At 51.3% G+C, this 13,550-nt stretch overlaps 1 protein-coding gene across 1 annotated transcript in view; it reads right to left on the bottom strand.

The window, feature by feature from the left end:
• Positions 1–13,550, bottom strand: part of Adgrd1 (adhesion G protein-coupled receptor D1) — a 116,736-nt gene that overhangs the window by 10,593 nt on the left and 92,593 nt on the right. Inside the window, exons 19-20 of the mRNA XM_026783480.1 lie at positions 4,747–4,813; positions 3,120–3,186 (exon numbers count right to left, since the gene is read on the bottom strand). Of these exons, the coding sequence (XP_026639281.1) occupies positions 3,120–3,186; positions 4,747–4,813 (134 nt within the window). The remainder of the gene's footprint in view (positions 1–3,119; positions 3,187–4,746; positions 4,814–13,550) is intronic.

Below are 13,550 nucleotides of genomic sequence, written 5' to 3'. Positions count from 1 at the left end.
AACTGTGCCAGCCGTGCAGGGTGGGTTTTTTTTAATGCATATAAAGTCTAAGCTTGGGGAGGTAGTCCCACACTGCTCCCCAAGGAGCCGCCATTTGGGAGTATCCGTCCCACATTTTCTCAGCCATTTCCCACTTGCATGAGAATAAGTGCCCATGGAGAGCTTTTACACAAATGGGGTCAGGCCACGCTTGACATCCAAAACTTGCTTCCTTCATTTGGAAGTAAGGCAGAGAACCACTGGGTGAATGAGGGCATGGCTCAGGAGGGCACAAACCACTCCATCTTCAGGGGGGCAGGGGGCGGGGCATGAAAATGCTATTCCACCTCTTACCCCAGCACCCAGTCTGAGGCCTGGCAGTCAGCAGGACTGGCCACGGTGTGCCTCACACCAGAGATTGGCTACCTCTTTCTGCCAAGGGCTGGGTTGTAAATACTTGGGGCTCTGAAGGCTGCGGTGTCTGCTGCAGAGTGTCTCGGCACTGCAATCAGAACAGCTGCAGACACATTGTAAATCAGCGGGTGCGGCTGTGGCCCAGAGCCTGACCTCAAAGTAGGAGTGGTCATGTCTGTCGCACGCAACCAACCCTGTCCTTTACCATGGAGCCCTTAGAGCAGTGATTCTCAGCCTTCCTAATGTGTGACCCATTAATACAGTTCCGCACAATGTGGTGACCCCTAACCATAAAAATTATTTCCGTTGCTACTTCATAACTGTAATTTTGTTTCTGTCATGAATCATAATGTAAATGTCTGTGTTTTCTGACGGTCTTAGAGGGCCCCTGGGAGAAGGCCATTAAATCCCCCACCGACAGGACAAGCTTTAAACATCACATGGTATGACTGAGGACTTCCATTTCTGAGGTTAAGAATGACTGACCCAGCCGGATAATGGTGGTGCATGCCTTTAATTCCAGCACTCAGAGAGCAAGAGGCAGGAGGATCTCTGTGAGTTCAAGGCCAGCCTGGTCTACAGAGACAGGACAGGCAGAGATGCGCAGTGAAAGAAAAGAAGCCAGACCTCAAACACAAGCCCTCCCTTTCTTCATCCTACCCACAGGTGCCTTCACGCTGATGATGCCCCCTGAACCTAGAGGGAGTGTGGAGGAGTGGGAATCTCTACTGAAAAATGCATTCACATTTTGGCTGGCGTGATGAGGGGTCCTGATAAACCCCAGACAGCAGGAAGACTTGGTACCAACCTCTTGCCCAGGCCTCCATGAGGCCACCAAAACAACTTAAAGTGGCAGCTGGCCCTCCTGTAGGCCTGGACACAGCACAGCTCTGGCATGGGAAGCTCTATGACACTGTAAAATGTTGTGGTCTCTACACTGAGAGCCACTAATGGGAAGCACCCCATGTGGAGGCCAGAGCTCTTTGCAGACAAGCCTGGAGGAGCTGGGCTCCACCTTGTCCCTAGTCTAGACCTCACAGCCCTCCTTGAAAATGACTCCCACACTGAATGGGAGCCTTTCTAGACCCTGGGAGCCTCCCTGCTGGATCACCGCTTCCTGGTCCTCTGGGCTCCTTTTCCCAAGAGGCTGTGCAAGTTTGCCTAGGATAGAAACCAAGCCCTTGGAGTCACCTCAGGGAACTGACCTGTAAACATAGATCCTGGGCCAAACCTCAGCCAGGACCCAGCTCGGCTGATAACTTCAAAGCTGGCATGGTCCACCTCCACACCCAGCCCCACCCCCAAGAACAGAGGAAATGACTTCCAGGACCCTGGGGCCTATGGACCCCACAGAGCAGAGCTTCCAGTGGGAAAAGGTACAGCAAGCTCACCGGAACTACAAAGGTCAGGAACTACAACGGTCACGTGTTTGGCAGCAGCCACATGTGTAGTGACAGTGCCCGGCTTCCCCGCCCCAAAGGGTACTGTGATGCCAGTTCATTCTCTGCCCTCTGTAAACCCCCAGCCAAGAGAGGCATCATTGTGCCCATCAGCACGAGGGCATCAGAGGAATTCCTATGAAGAAGAACGGGTCCAACCGTTTGGCATCTTCCTCAATTTCCTTTATAATTTACTAACAGGGACCTACTTCATCTAGTGCCACTGAATGGAGATGGTCACACAGAGTCCTAGTCAGGAAAAGGAGAGGAGAGAGATGGGGTTATGACCTTCCTGAAGTATGCGTGTAGATGGAGGAAGAGGGTGGCCCTCAGATGCATTCCAAGATATCCCAGAGGTCACCCCACCCTTTATCTGGTGAGATGTGTAGTCTGGTGTCACCTGAGATGTAAGGACGATGTGTGTGTGTGTGTGTGTGTGTGTGTGTGTGTGTGTGTGTGTGTGTGTGTATGTGTGTGTGTATCTTCCCCCACACACACATACCACTCTGCTATCAAGATGGAAATGGGATACCCCATCTTGGGGTAGCAAACCAACCTACTGAAGGCCAATGTGTCTCTATAAAGGGTATCCTTCGGCATTGGTCAGCAACGGCCCATGCTGGACCCATGAAGGACACAACACCATGCAAAGGTAGCAGGGAGGTGGGCAGAAGCTCCAGATCCCAGTTATGACTCAGTCTAAGCAGGGGTGGTGATGGTGTCCCAACCCCTATGACTCAGTTGGCTCTGTGAACTCCCACATCCCAACAGACATGAGCCTCAGCACACAAGCACTGGGGTCAGCAGGAGGAGGTAGCCATGGTTACAAGGATGCTGAATGACTGCTCGCTAACTCTGGGGCACCTACCACACAGAATAGCCACAGGGAAGATAAAGAGCTCCTTAGCCAAGGGCTGGCGTCCCGCTTTGAGCTATGTGGCTGATACCGGTACCTATGCCCCTGACGGTCCTCACTGACGCTTGCCTTCACTTCACAATGTGAGTCTCCACTTACATGCGGGGTTCTCATGAGTACCAGCCTTGGGGTGCCAGGGCAGGCCTCTGGGCCTGAGCTCAGTGAGGTACACTGAGGACTTGTTGGGGTTGCTGCAAACTCAGGGCTTTCCTGAGGCTATGGGTAGCCAATTCCCCAAAGAGAAAGCAAGTATAAAAGATAAATGTCAGTTTGATGCTATTTCTTGGGGTGTGTTCTCAGGGGTCCTGTAACAGTCCATGTGGCTCTTTCCCTGACCTGCCTGACTCTGCCCATGAAGTGGGGGGACTTACCACAATGACAAGCAGGGCAGGGCCCACAAAAGCCCAAATGGCACCGCTCCCCAGTGACAGCCAGCAGCTGTGGAGAGAAGAGAGTTACCTGGGTAACCTTGTCCATCCTCCACAGAGGCACCTCCACCCCAGTGGTCCTCAACAACTACAACGGCAGGGCCAGGCCGCAGCACAGTGAAAGAATTCATCGGCTCCAGGCACAACAAGACACCCACGCTTAATGGTGACCTCAGGGGTTTTTTCCTTGGAGAGGATTTCTTAGATGCCTAGGACTGCCACCTCTGGGGAGCTCAGCCTGAACCCAGGGTAGATTTCTGCTTCATTAGCACAATAAACAAAAGCCATACCGTGGATTGGCTTGGGTCTTTGCAGAGCAAGTCAAGTGCTGGCCAGGGAGGCGCCTTCAGTGGGGCTCAGGGAACTGGTTGGTCACATGCCCAGCACACACGCACACGCACACACGCACACACACACACATTCCCATGCACAGGAGAAGTTCCAGTGCATCCCAGCAATTGTTCAAACTTGCCAGGGTACAGCGACTAGGGTGTGGGAGTCTACCTGTTCTCAGAGACATGGCCCCTAACTCAGGCAAGATGGCCGGCTTCCCCACAGGGTTCCGTGTCCTTCCAGTGCTGGGGTGGAGTCTAGGAATGTCATCTTCTCAATCCTGGACACTAATGCTCCTTCCTCATGACACAATTGGGACCCACCGAGACAGCAGGAAAGAGGGCAGCCCAGACCTCCCAGCCAAGTGAGGGTTACAAGACCCATCGGCCTGTGCATTCCAACTGTGCTAATTTCCATATTCTCATATTCCCTCAGCCAGATGCTGTCTAGTCACTAACACCCGAAAAACGCCTGAAGGTCACAGACATGGGCTTCACAGGTGACTAGAGCCATGCAGCTGGAAGAAGCACATGGATTAAAAATTCCCACCAGAAGGATCGGGGGTAAAAGCACTTTCTGTCAGGCCTCCTGACAACCTGAGTCCGAACCCCAGGATCCATGCCATGGAAGGAGGGGACTGACTTCCGAAGGGTGCCCTCTGACCTCCACATGTGTGCCATGGCGTGTGTGTACATGCACATATGCATGTGCATACAAGTACATTTACACAGACACAGACACACACACACACACACACACACACACTGAATAAATAGATGCAAAAAGAAAAGGAAACCTGGAACATTGTAACATCCATATTGAGGTTCTTTTTTGTTGGTGCTTTTTGTTTGCTTGCTTTCGTTTTTATTTTTATTTTCAAGACAGGGTTTCTCTGGGTAGTCCTGGCTGCCCTGGAACTTGCTTTGTAGACCATGCTGGCCTCAAACTCAGAAATCCTCCTACCTCTGCTTCCTGAGTGGTGGGATTAAAGGTGTGTGGCACCACCTCCTGGCTCCCATTGCTGGTTCTAAGAGCATAAGAGGATTGCTATTCTGCACACACACACACACACACACACACACACACACACACACACACAGGCTTGGGGTAGCCAGCGGATGCTCACTCTCCACCCAGGTGAATGTGGGCATCTGAGACTGTGGGCACCTTTCAGCATCCTCCTCTACAGGAGGCCTACCAATCATATGGCATGTTCAGGGGACAGAGGGTCACTCACCTGTCACTTGTCCCATAACTGTCCATAGAGGATGACACAGAGATGATGCAGATGAGGAGCGGGCACCCTGCGGAGAGATGGAGGTGTCATGTGGCATGTTTCCATCCCTTCTGTCCCCAGACATGTGTGTTCAGCTCATAGCTGGCATGTGCCATGGAGACTATGGCTGAGCACTGGGCCCAGAGCGCTGTTAGACACAAGGAGCTCACAGGCTAAGCCAGAGGTCACACATGGTCTCACCCACACAGCACCTTCTTTGCATTCTACCAAGGAGCCTAGGGGTCTGTCATAGTCCAATGCTTGGGGCAGGGTTGTTCATGGTGACAAGAAGGGACGCTTGGTGACCTCTGTTTTAGCCACAATTCCTAGCTAGCTCAAATTGACTTACAAGAAGCATGTATGAGTGGCTGAGGACATTTTGTGTATGTTACCAGATGTGTGTCCTGGGCATTCAGCAGGCAGAGGCTCGGGCCTCTGTGGAACACCCTACATTCCACAGGTTGGCTCCCTAGGATGGTTTGAATAGGAATAGCCCCCAAAGACTTGTGTGTTTGAATGCTTGGCCTATAGGGAGTGGCCCTTATCGTGTGATGATAAGGGCTAAACATCTTAAACTGTAAGTTAGCCCCAATTAAATGTTTTTCTTTATAATAGTTGCTTTGTGGACAGTGGTGGCGCATGCCTTTAGTCCCAACACTCAGGAGGCAGAGGCAGGCAGATCTCTGTGAGTTTGAGGCCAGCCTGATCTACAAGAGCTAGTTTCAGGACAGCCATGGCAGTTACACAGAGAAATCCTATCTCAAAAAATTAATTAAATAAATAAGTAAAATCATTTTTATAAATATATGACTTCCAGTTTAGTATTTTTAATGGGATTCCTGGGTGTGAAAATGAGTGGGTCTCTGGTTCTTGGGCCTTCTCTTGGTGTGTCCTATCCTTCTTCAATGTGATAGTTTTTGTTTTATCTTACTATATCTTATTTTGTTATATCTTTAAGAAATAAATGAATAAATGAAAGCCTAGCCAAAAGAAATAGTTGCTGTGGTCATTGTGCCTATTCACAGCAATAAAACCTAAGACACTTGCCCTAAGAGAGTGTGAGGACAGAAACCACTCCATAGCCACAGGAGAAGGAAGCGAACCAGGACCTTGATAATCTAGGACTAGACTATCAAATATACAGTTCCCACGCTGCCAGTGTTTGAGCCCATAACTCTCCAGCCAGCCATTCTGCTCCACATCTATGGGGCCCAGAGACTGGCCCCTTCCTGGCTCTCAGGCCTGTGACCCATGACTGTCACAGGGGACCATCAATCCCCCCATGGCCATAGGATTTATTGAAAGATGAACATGTGACCTGGATAAACCAATAAGACTCCAGCGGGGACTCAAAAGCAAGATTGCCTTAAAGAAGAACTCTCTCCTCATGGCGTTGGGGAGAGGGCAAGGACATTGGTGGGAAGGGTGGGGCTTTGAAACCACCTTGGCACAGTGGGGAGTTCAGGAAGGCTCAGGCACTGCCAGTGAGAACATCAACAAAGGCAAATTTGTGCTGTGCAAGTTCGAGGATCAAGACCCGAATGTAACTACCATGGACCTCTTTTGGCCATATGAAAAATTCAATTCCCTTTGTGCCTAAGCCACTTTGAGCCGGATTTGTTTTTAAAAACAAAAACTTCAGCGAGGTCTAAGAACAAACTAGAAAAACATCTAGACCAGCAATTCCCAGAGCATTCCTTCTCCCTGCCAAGCAAGAACTCCGGGTCAAACTGCTCTCAGAGCCAGGCAGCCCAGAGCGAGCTGACTGCTCCCTGCACTTCGCAAGTTCAGGGGATTTATATATATTCAGACCAGACGTGAGCCCCCACGAGGAGGAAGTTGCTCAGCGTTCTTCAGCTCAGCTACGGTGTGGGGTTTCACTCTGAAACATGACTGCGCTTCCCCCAACACGTGTGAACTTTCAGGCTGAGCCTCTCTAAGTCTGCAAACATTTCCCCTACTCAGCATTTCCACGGGCTGGGGATCTGGTCCCTTTGCCTCCTCCGCAGGGGGCCAAAGAGCCAAAGGAACTGGTTCCCTCCAAGGAGAAAGGGCTCTAGAGAAGTGGTTCTCAACCTGGGGGAGGGCGGGGGGAAGGGGGTCACATGACCCTTTCACAGGGGCCACATATCAGATATTTACATCACAATTCATAACAGTAGCAAAATTACAGTTATGAAGTAGCAACAAAGATAATTTTATGATTGGGGTCATCACAACGTGAGGCGCTACATTAAGGGGTCGCAGCGTTAGGAAGACTGAGAACCACTGCCCTAGAGGAAACTATTTTCCAGCTTCACCCAGATTTGTGAGAGGAGTCCGGTGTCTCTGCCCCACAGCTCTCTAGTGCCCCCTGCAGACAGGGAGCTATTCATGCCTCCATTCTCTCTATCAGAAATTGCGGTTTGGAGTCTAGCTTCTTCTTTTAAGACGTTTGCCACACATCCTTTGCCTCTGAGGCAAGAACCAGTTTAAAAAGACATGAGACATCAGGGAGTCTCTGAACGCAGTGGCCAGCACAGGAAACAAGCAGTGCTGTGGACCCGAGTCACCCTCAGCCTCCCCTGCAAGTGCCGCTGGGCAAGGAGGGCCGCTTCTCCGTGGTGATTGGAGGAAATGTTGGCGATGACTCTCTGCTCCCCGCTGGATGCAGCCACAGCCTCAAGCATCAAGAAGACACCGAGGCAAGCGATGATGCAGCATCCCCAGGCTCTGGAAGGCACATCTCTTACGTCAGGCTCTCACAGTCCACCCTAGATGGCAACATTGCCTCCAGTACTTTGGATGATTGACCTGGTCCCAGGTCATGACTGTATGTCATCACATGACTGATGACCAGCCAGGGGACAGCAAGAGGGTGGGTAGATTGCTCAGGAGATAGTGCCAAGCAGAGAGGTGGAAAACCTGGGGGCTTCATCCACCCATCCACCCCTCTCTTTCCCTCTCTCTCCCTTTCTCTTTACCGCTCTCCCTTCCTTCCTTCCTTCCTTCCTTCCTCCCTTCCTTCCATCCATGTGACCTGCTTTGGGAATCTGATTATGTGTCCTTTGGGTCCAAAATTAGAAAGAAAAGTTCACAGACGGAAAAACAAGGGCAGCAGACACAGACAAAAGACAACAAAGGGAAGAAGCCTGGGTCGTGGGGTCAAATGACACCTTGCTCCCTTCCTGAGGACACACCCAAACCTGCTGTGCAACCTCAGGGAACCGGCTGGACCTCTCTGAGCATCCATGCTCTCATTTATGAAATGGGAATCAAATGGGGCAAGGACCTCATGAGATGCATATGAACGGTAAAGCCCTCGTGTGTGACACTGAACCCTGTCCTAAACAGCATCCTGGGTGACTCAGGTTCCCCAGCTGCTCCCACCAATGTCTCATCCGAAACTGTCTTCCCCAAAACCCCAGCAAACTTGTGCCACTCTTTTGTGGGCCGTCTGGAGTCCTTCTGGCCCTGTCACTGCAAACATCGTCTCCCTGGGTTGAGACGCGCTCCTCTCAGAAACACCGGGGTCTTTCAGAGGGCCTGGCCTAATGCCATCCCTAGATTTGGCCTCCTAAGATCCTGGTAGGGGTGACAGATATATCTGGGGAACTACTGCTGGGGAATGCTTGGACACCTCCCGAGAAATTTCTGAGGCCGCCTTTCCAAGATTGCTGTTGTTCCACCTGTGACAAGCGTGCACTCTGCACGGCGAGGCTCTTGCGACCTTGTTCTGCATGGCAGGCTGGAATGCCGTGTGCTTTTCACAGGTTCGGCACTGAATTCCCAGCACTGGTTCTGGTGGTGACCTCTCCCCTCTGGACTCCAGGCTCTTGACCTACTCGTTGGCACTGTTCAGGGTGGACTGGTCTCAAAAACCCCAAGCCAGTGCTTGGCATTTGTTTTGGCTAGTTTTCAGACAACTTGGCACCAGCTAGAGTCAACAAGGGGAGGCTCGGTTGAGAACGCCATAGGATCCAGCTGTAAGGCATTTTCTTAATTAGTGATTGCGGGGGGGGGGGTCCAGCCAATGGTGGGTGGTGTCATCCCTGGGCTGGCGGTCCTGGGTTTTATAAGAAAGCAGACTGAGCAAACCACGGGGAGCAAGCCAGTAAGCAGCACCCCTCCATGGCCTCTGCATCAGCTCCTGCCTCGCAGCTCCTGCCCTGCTTGAGTGCCTGTCCTCACTGTCTCTGAAGAGGAACTGTTACATGGGCCTGTGAATGAAATAAACCCTTTCCTCCCCAAGTTGATGTTTGGTAGTGGTGTTTCATCACAGCAGTAATAACCCTAACACGGACAGCATTTAAACCAGCCAAAGGTAGGAAGCTGGTTATTACCACAGCGTCACCCAGCAGGCCCTGATTAATAACCCACCACTGCACAGAGGCTGAGCTGGCATCCTAAATAAAAATGCAGAGGAAGGCAAGCCTGGAACGGGCTTCGATGGGGTCTCGCCCCAGATGATGGTGGGAATCACAGAAGACATCAAGTTCAATAGAGAACAATAAACCTCGTGACATCTCTCGGGGCTGAGTTGGTAATCAAATTCCAGCTGGCTCCATCAAAATGCAGGCACCACAGTCCCTCGTCTCCCTGGGGACACAACCTGTTCCCCTCACTTCCACAAACCCCTGTCCCCCAGCTCAGGGAGCGGCTGCCAGCAAACCTGTAACTGACTCCATGCCTCCCCGCCTCACCTCAGCTTTTACAAATCTAATGCTGTGTTATGTGCAGGGTGAAGCACCGCCAGGGAGCGATCTGAGGGGAAGCGGCTATGTTTCCTGGGGTCTCTGCCTGCAGGCGGGTCTTCTGGGCCAGTTCCAATTCCTTCTTCATTAGGGGCTGGGGGCTAAAAACCCTGCTGCCTGCAGACTGACTGTACTTAGGCCGGAAGCCAACCTAGCCCTGGCAAGATGAAAGACACAGTTCACGGGCTCCTGACGAAATTAATTAAAGGCAGGATGGTGGGAAGATGGATGGAGGCTGTGGGGGTCAGAGCTGCCTGGAGTTCTGTTTGTAGAGAGCTTGTATCAGGGCTGCAGACTGAGTTCTGTGAGGACCACATGTGTGGGCATCAGAAGATGCCAGGTCCTGCCACACTGGGAAGCAGGATGCCCTGCCTCCTCGGTTTTCAAAGGGACTTTGCCATTGTAAGTAATGTCCCTTGGTGTTTTAATATTGACCAATAGCTCGTTTTTCTCCAGTACTGGCAGACCAAGTAAAATATTCCTCCAGGATAGAGTGGATTGTCACACACTCGCACACCAATGCACACCCATTCACAATCCGCTCACACACCCATCACACCACACACCCACTCACACACTCACAACCCACTCACACACCCATCACAGCACACACTCATTCACACACTCACAACCCACTCATACACCCATGACACACCTATTCACACACCCACTCACAACCCACCCACACACCCATGACACACCCACTCACAATCCACCCACACACCCATCACACACCTATCCACACACCCACTCACACATCCACCCAAGCCGTGTCTATCAGTCCCGAGCACCTGGCCCTCTCTACCAGAATGACCAGTTTCCATGAAGAAATTAGTAAGTTACAGTAGGTAGTCATCTACGTCTACTTCTAGATCTTTCCTAACTGAAGTCAGAAGTCACAGGAAGGAACCACCCTCCAACTAGGGCGATCAAGGGACCTGAGGGAGCAGGTCACATTTGAACCAGCCTCCCTGAAGGGATGGAGAGCAGGGGACGCCCAGCCTGTGCCATACATATACTGAAACTGTAAGCAGTCAGGCTAAACAGGAACAGTGATAAACTAAGGAGTCACGCTGAGTGGGAACCATGGGGACAGTGGGTACCAGCTGCATGGCCTACAGCATTAAGAGGTAGCTACCCACCCACATCCTCTGCTCTCGGCTCTCCTGGGAATCCCCAGGAAAGTGTCAAGTGTCAACGCCTCCACGTCGGTCTCAAACAAATGACGCGAAGTGCACACAGTAAACATGGTTAATCTGCTGTTTGCATAATGAGGGCTGAGGAAATTAAACCCATTTGAAGGGAAGTAGAAATAAGCAGCAGGTCCCTGATGCCTGGCCCGTGTTTTATAACAATTGCGAAAGCGGTGGGTGCCCATCCTCTGGGCGACACTGGCAGGAAGCGGATCCAACTGTGCTGGCAGGGGCTCCTTGGGATGGGCAAAAGTCAATACAGCCAACAAGCCAAGACCAGGACGCTGCACAGGCCGTGGCCCAGTGAGACTACGGGTGATAAGGATGGGACTTTTGAAACTTCCAAAGTCCCTGTAAACTTTCCTACGTGTGTGCAGCAGATTGAGATAAACAATCTCACGGACATCTACAAAATGCATGTAAGAATAGGGAGGCCAGGGACACTTGAGCGGTTTACCTGCTTAACTGGCTGGTGACACAGCCAAGGCTCAGCCCTTCTCTTGCTCCCCAGCCCAGGCCTGCAGGATATTTGTGGGAGATAGAGCCAAAATCCCGAGACCTCAGCTCTACATTAAAAAGATCCATTCCAAGGAAGCCATTGACGCCCACGCTGCTTGCCCGCCTCCAACCCTAGTCCGAAGGGTGCTCATCTATACAGATGTGGCAGCTATCTGTGTCCTACCTCAACTGACTCTTAGGATAGAGAGGAGCTCTGCAGATCAGAGGCCACTGTCCCTTCCCAGAGACCTACAAAGAACAGCATGACACCAGGTGGACACTGTCCTCCTTCTGTCCCTGCTCTCCCAAGCCCTGCTAGGAAAGGCCAGTCCAGGACCAGCATCAAGCAGTTCAAGCAACAGAGCAGCGAGCCAGCCAACAGGTGGACACTTGGAGCCCTGAGCGAGCGCATCCCAAAACACCAGACCCTCAGCAAAGTTTCTAAAGTCATACAGAATTGGAGAAAAATGTGGCCTGCGCAACTGCCTGGGAGGGGGCCGAGGTCATTGAAGATGCTGAAAGAACTAACTAAAGCCACCAGCAGAGTGTGACAGGCGGGCGAGGTCTCTTCAGGGTATCAGAGAGCAGATGGGAATTTTGAAAAAAATGAAAAAGAAGAAACGAGGATCAAATGGGCACTCTGGAAGCGACAAGTGTAATCACTGAAATGGAAACTGCACTAGAGGAGCCAGCAGGGGCCAAGCAGCAGGAGGAAGAGTCAGAGGACTCAAATACCACGAAAACTTCATGACTTGAAGATCAGAGGAAGCAGGAGCCAACAGAGTCCCCAGAGAAACGGAGACACCACAGGACTTCGGGCAGGCACCAGAGAGTGCCAGAGAGGAGAGCAGAGTGAAGCAGGTGTCTGAAGACACCGTGGCATCCGCTTCAACAGCTGATAAAGTCCAGGAAGAACGCCAGAGAACGCGGGAGGGAGGCAGCCTGGACACGACTGAGTGCAAAGGCTGAAAGGAAGTGAAAAGCGGGGGGGGGAGCCCTTCAGCTCCCGGGCCTGGATAAAGAGCAGACTTCAGAGCCAGCCATAGAGACAGAGGCAACAAGGGGCCACAAAGTGCCCCAGGGGAAAGGATCTGCACCCTGCATGACTGCCTTGTAAAATGAAGGTGAGACAGAACTCCCAGATAAACACCCATCTGAGCATGTGCTCAGAGGGCCTGCCTCACCAGCCGCAGGCACCAAAGGCGATGACACACACAGATATGCACATCAGTGCAGGCACAAAGACACATGCATGCAGACATACAGAAACACACGCACAGAGAGACACACACCTACGCGCACAAATGCACGCACACGCATAGAAACACAGACCTACACACACAACAGCGCTGATAAATTATGGAATTATCAGCAACGATAGAGTTGTGTGCCCTCTTTTTTCCCCCTCAATTGAGTTAAAAAGCAATAATATCAAATGACATTTATAGAGCCTGCATTATTAGGCCCATAACAAATAGAAATACAATAAGCTTCCGAGGCATACAGGGGAGGGAGAGTGACAAAGCTGTGTTGGGACACGGTGACAAGGCCGGATGGCAGTTCAGACTCACAGGGACAAACGCAGAGGAGCAGACACAGTGCGTCCGATGGATAACAGGACAAAAGATGGGTACATAACCCATCTCCTCTCCCGGCCTCTTTTAGAGAGGCAAGGTTGATAAAGTAATATTACAGCCTGCCCCCCCCCCACCATGTAGTTGTGATATGTGTAGCAATAACTACAGAAAGAGGGATAAAGTAATAGAACCACTTAAAAGCAGCGTTTCCGTGTTGCGCTGTAATTTAGTAAGAACATAAAATAGATTTTAATATGCTGAAATGCATATAATAAGCACAGGGGCAACCACTAAGAAAACAACCCAGAAAAAAGCGGCGGAAAACTCATTAGGAGAATTAAAATGCTGCGCAGGAAAATACCCACTTAACTCAAAAGAAGGCGAAAGGGGGGAAACAGGAAACAGAGCAAGTGACGTCACTACCTCACTTCAAAGAGCTGGAAGAGCAACTAGAGGAAAGATCTAGGCCAAAACAGAGAGCTCGGATGTCACCTTGAGACAGCTAAGCCTGACACCGAGAGAACACACATTCCAACAGCAGACAGCACATTCTTCCCAAAGTGACAGAACATTAATAAGCCAGGAGACAAACCTCGCTATGTTCAAAAGTCGAAGCATGCTGACTGTTCCCATCTTCACCGGTGCCAACCCCACAACCTGATCTGCCCAACCCCATCCCATCTCCACCTGATCCCATCACCACCTGATACCATCTCCACCTGATCCCATCCCCACCTGATCCCATCTCCACCTGATCCCATCCC

This window comes from Microtus ochrogaster, chromosome 2 (assembly GCF_000317375.1).
Source record: "Microtus ochrogaster isolate Prairie Vole_2 chromosome 2, MicOch1.0, whole genome shotgun sequence".
Taxonomy (NCBI): Eukaryota; Metazoa; Chordata; class Mammalia; order Rodentia; family Cricetidae; genus Microtus; species Microtus ochrogaster.
Note: the sequence above shows the minus strand (reverse complement) of the source record. Positions and strands in the feature narration are given on the sequence as shown.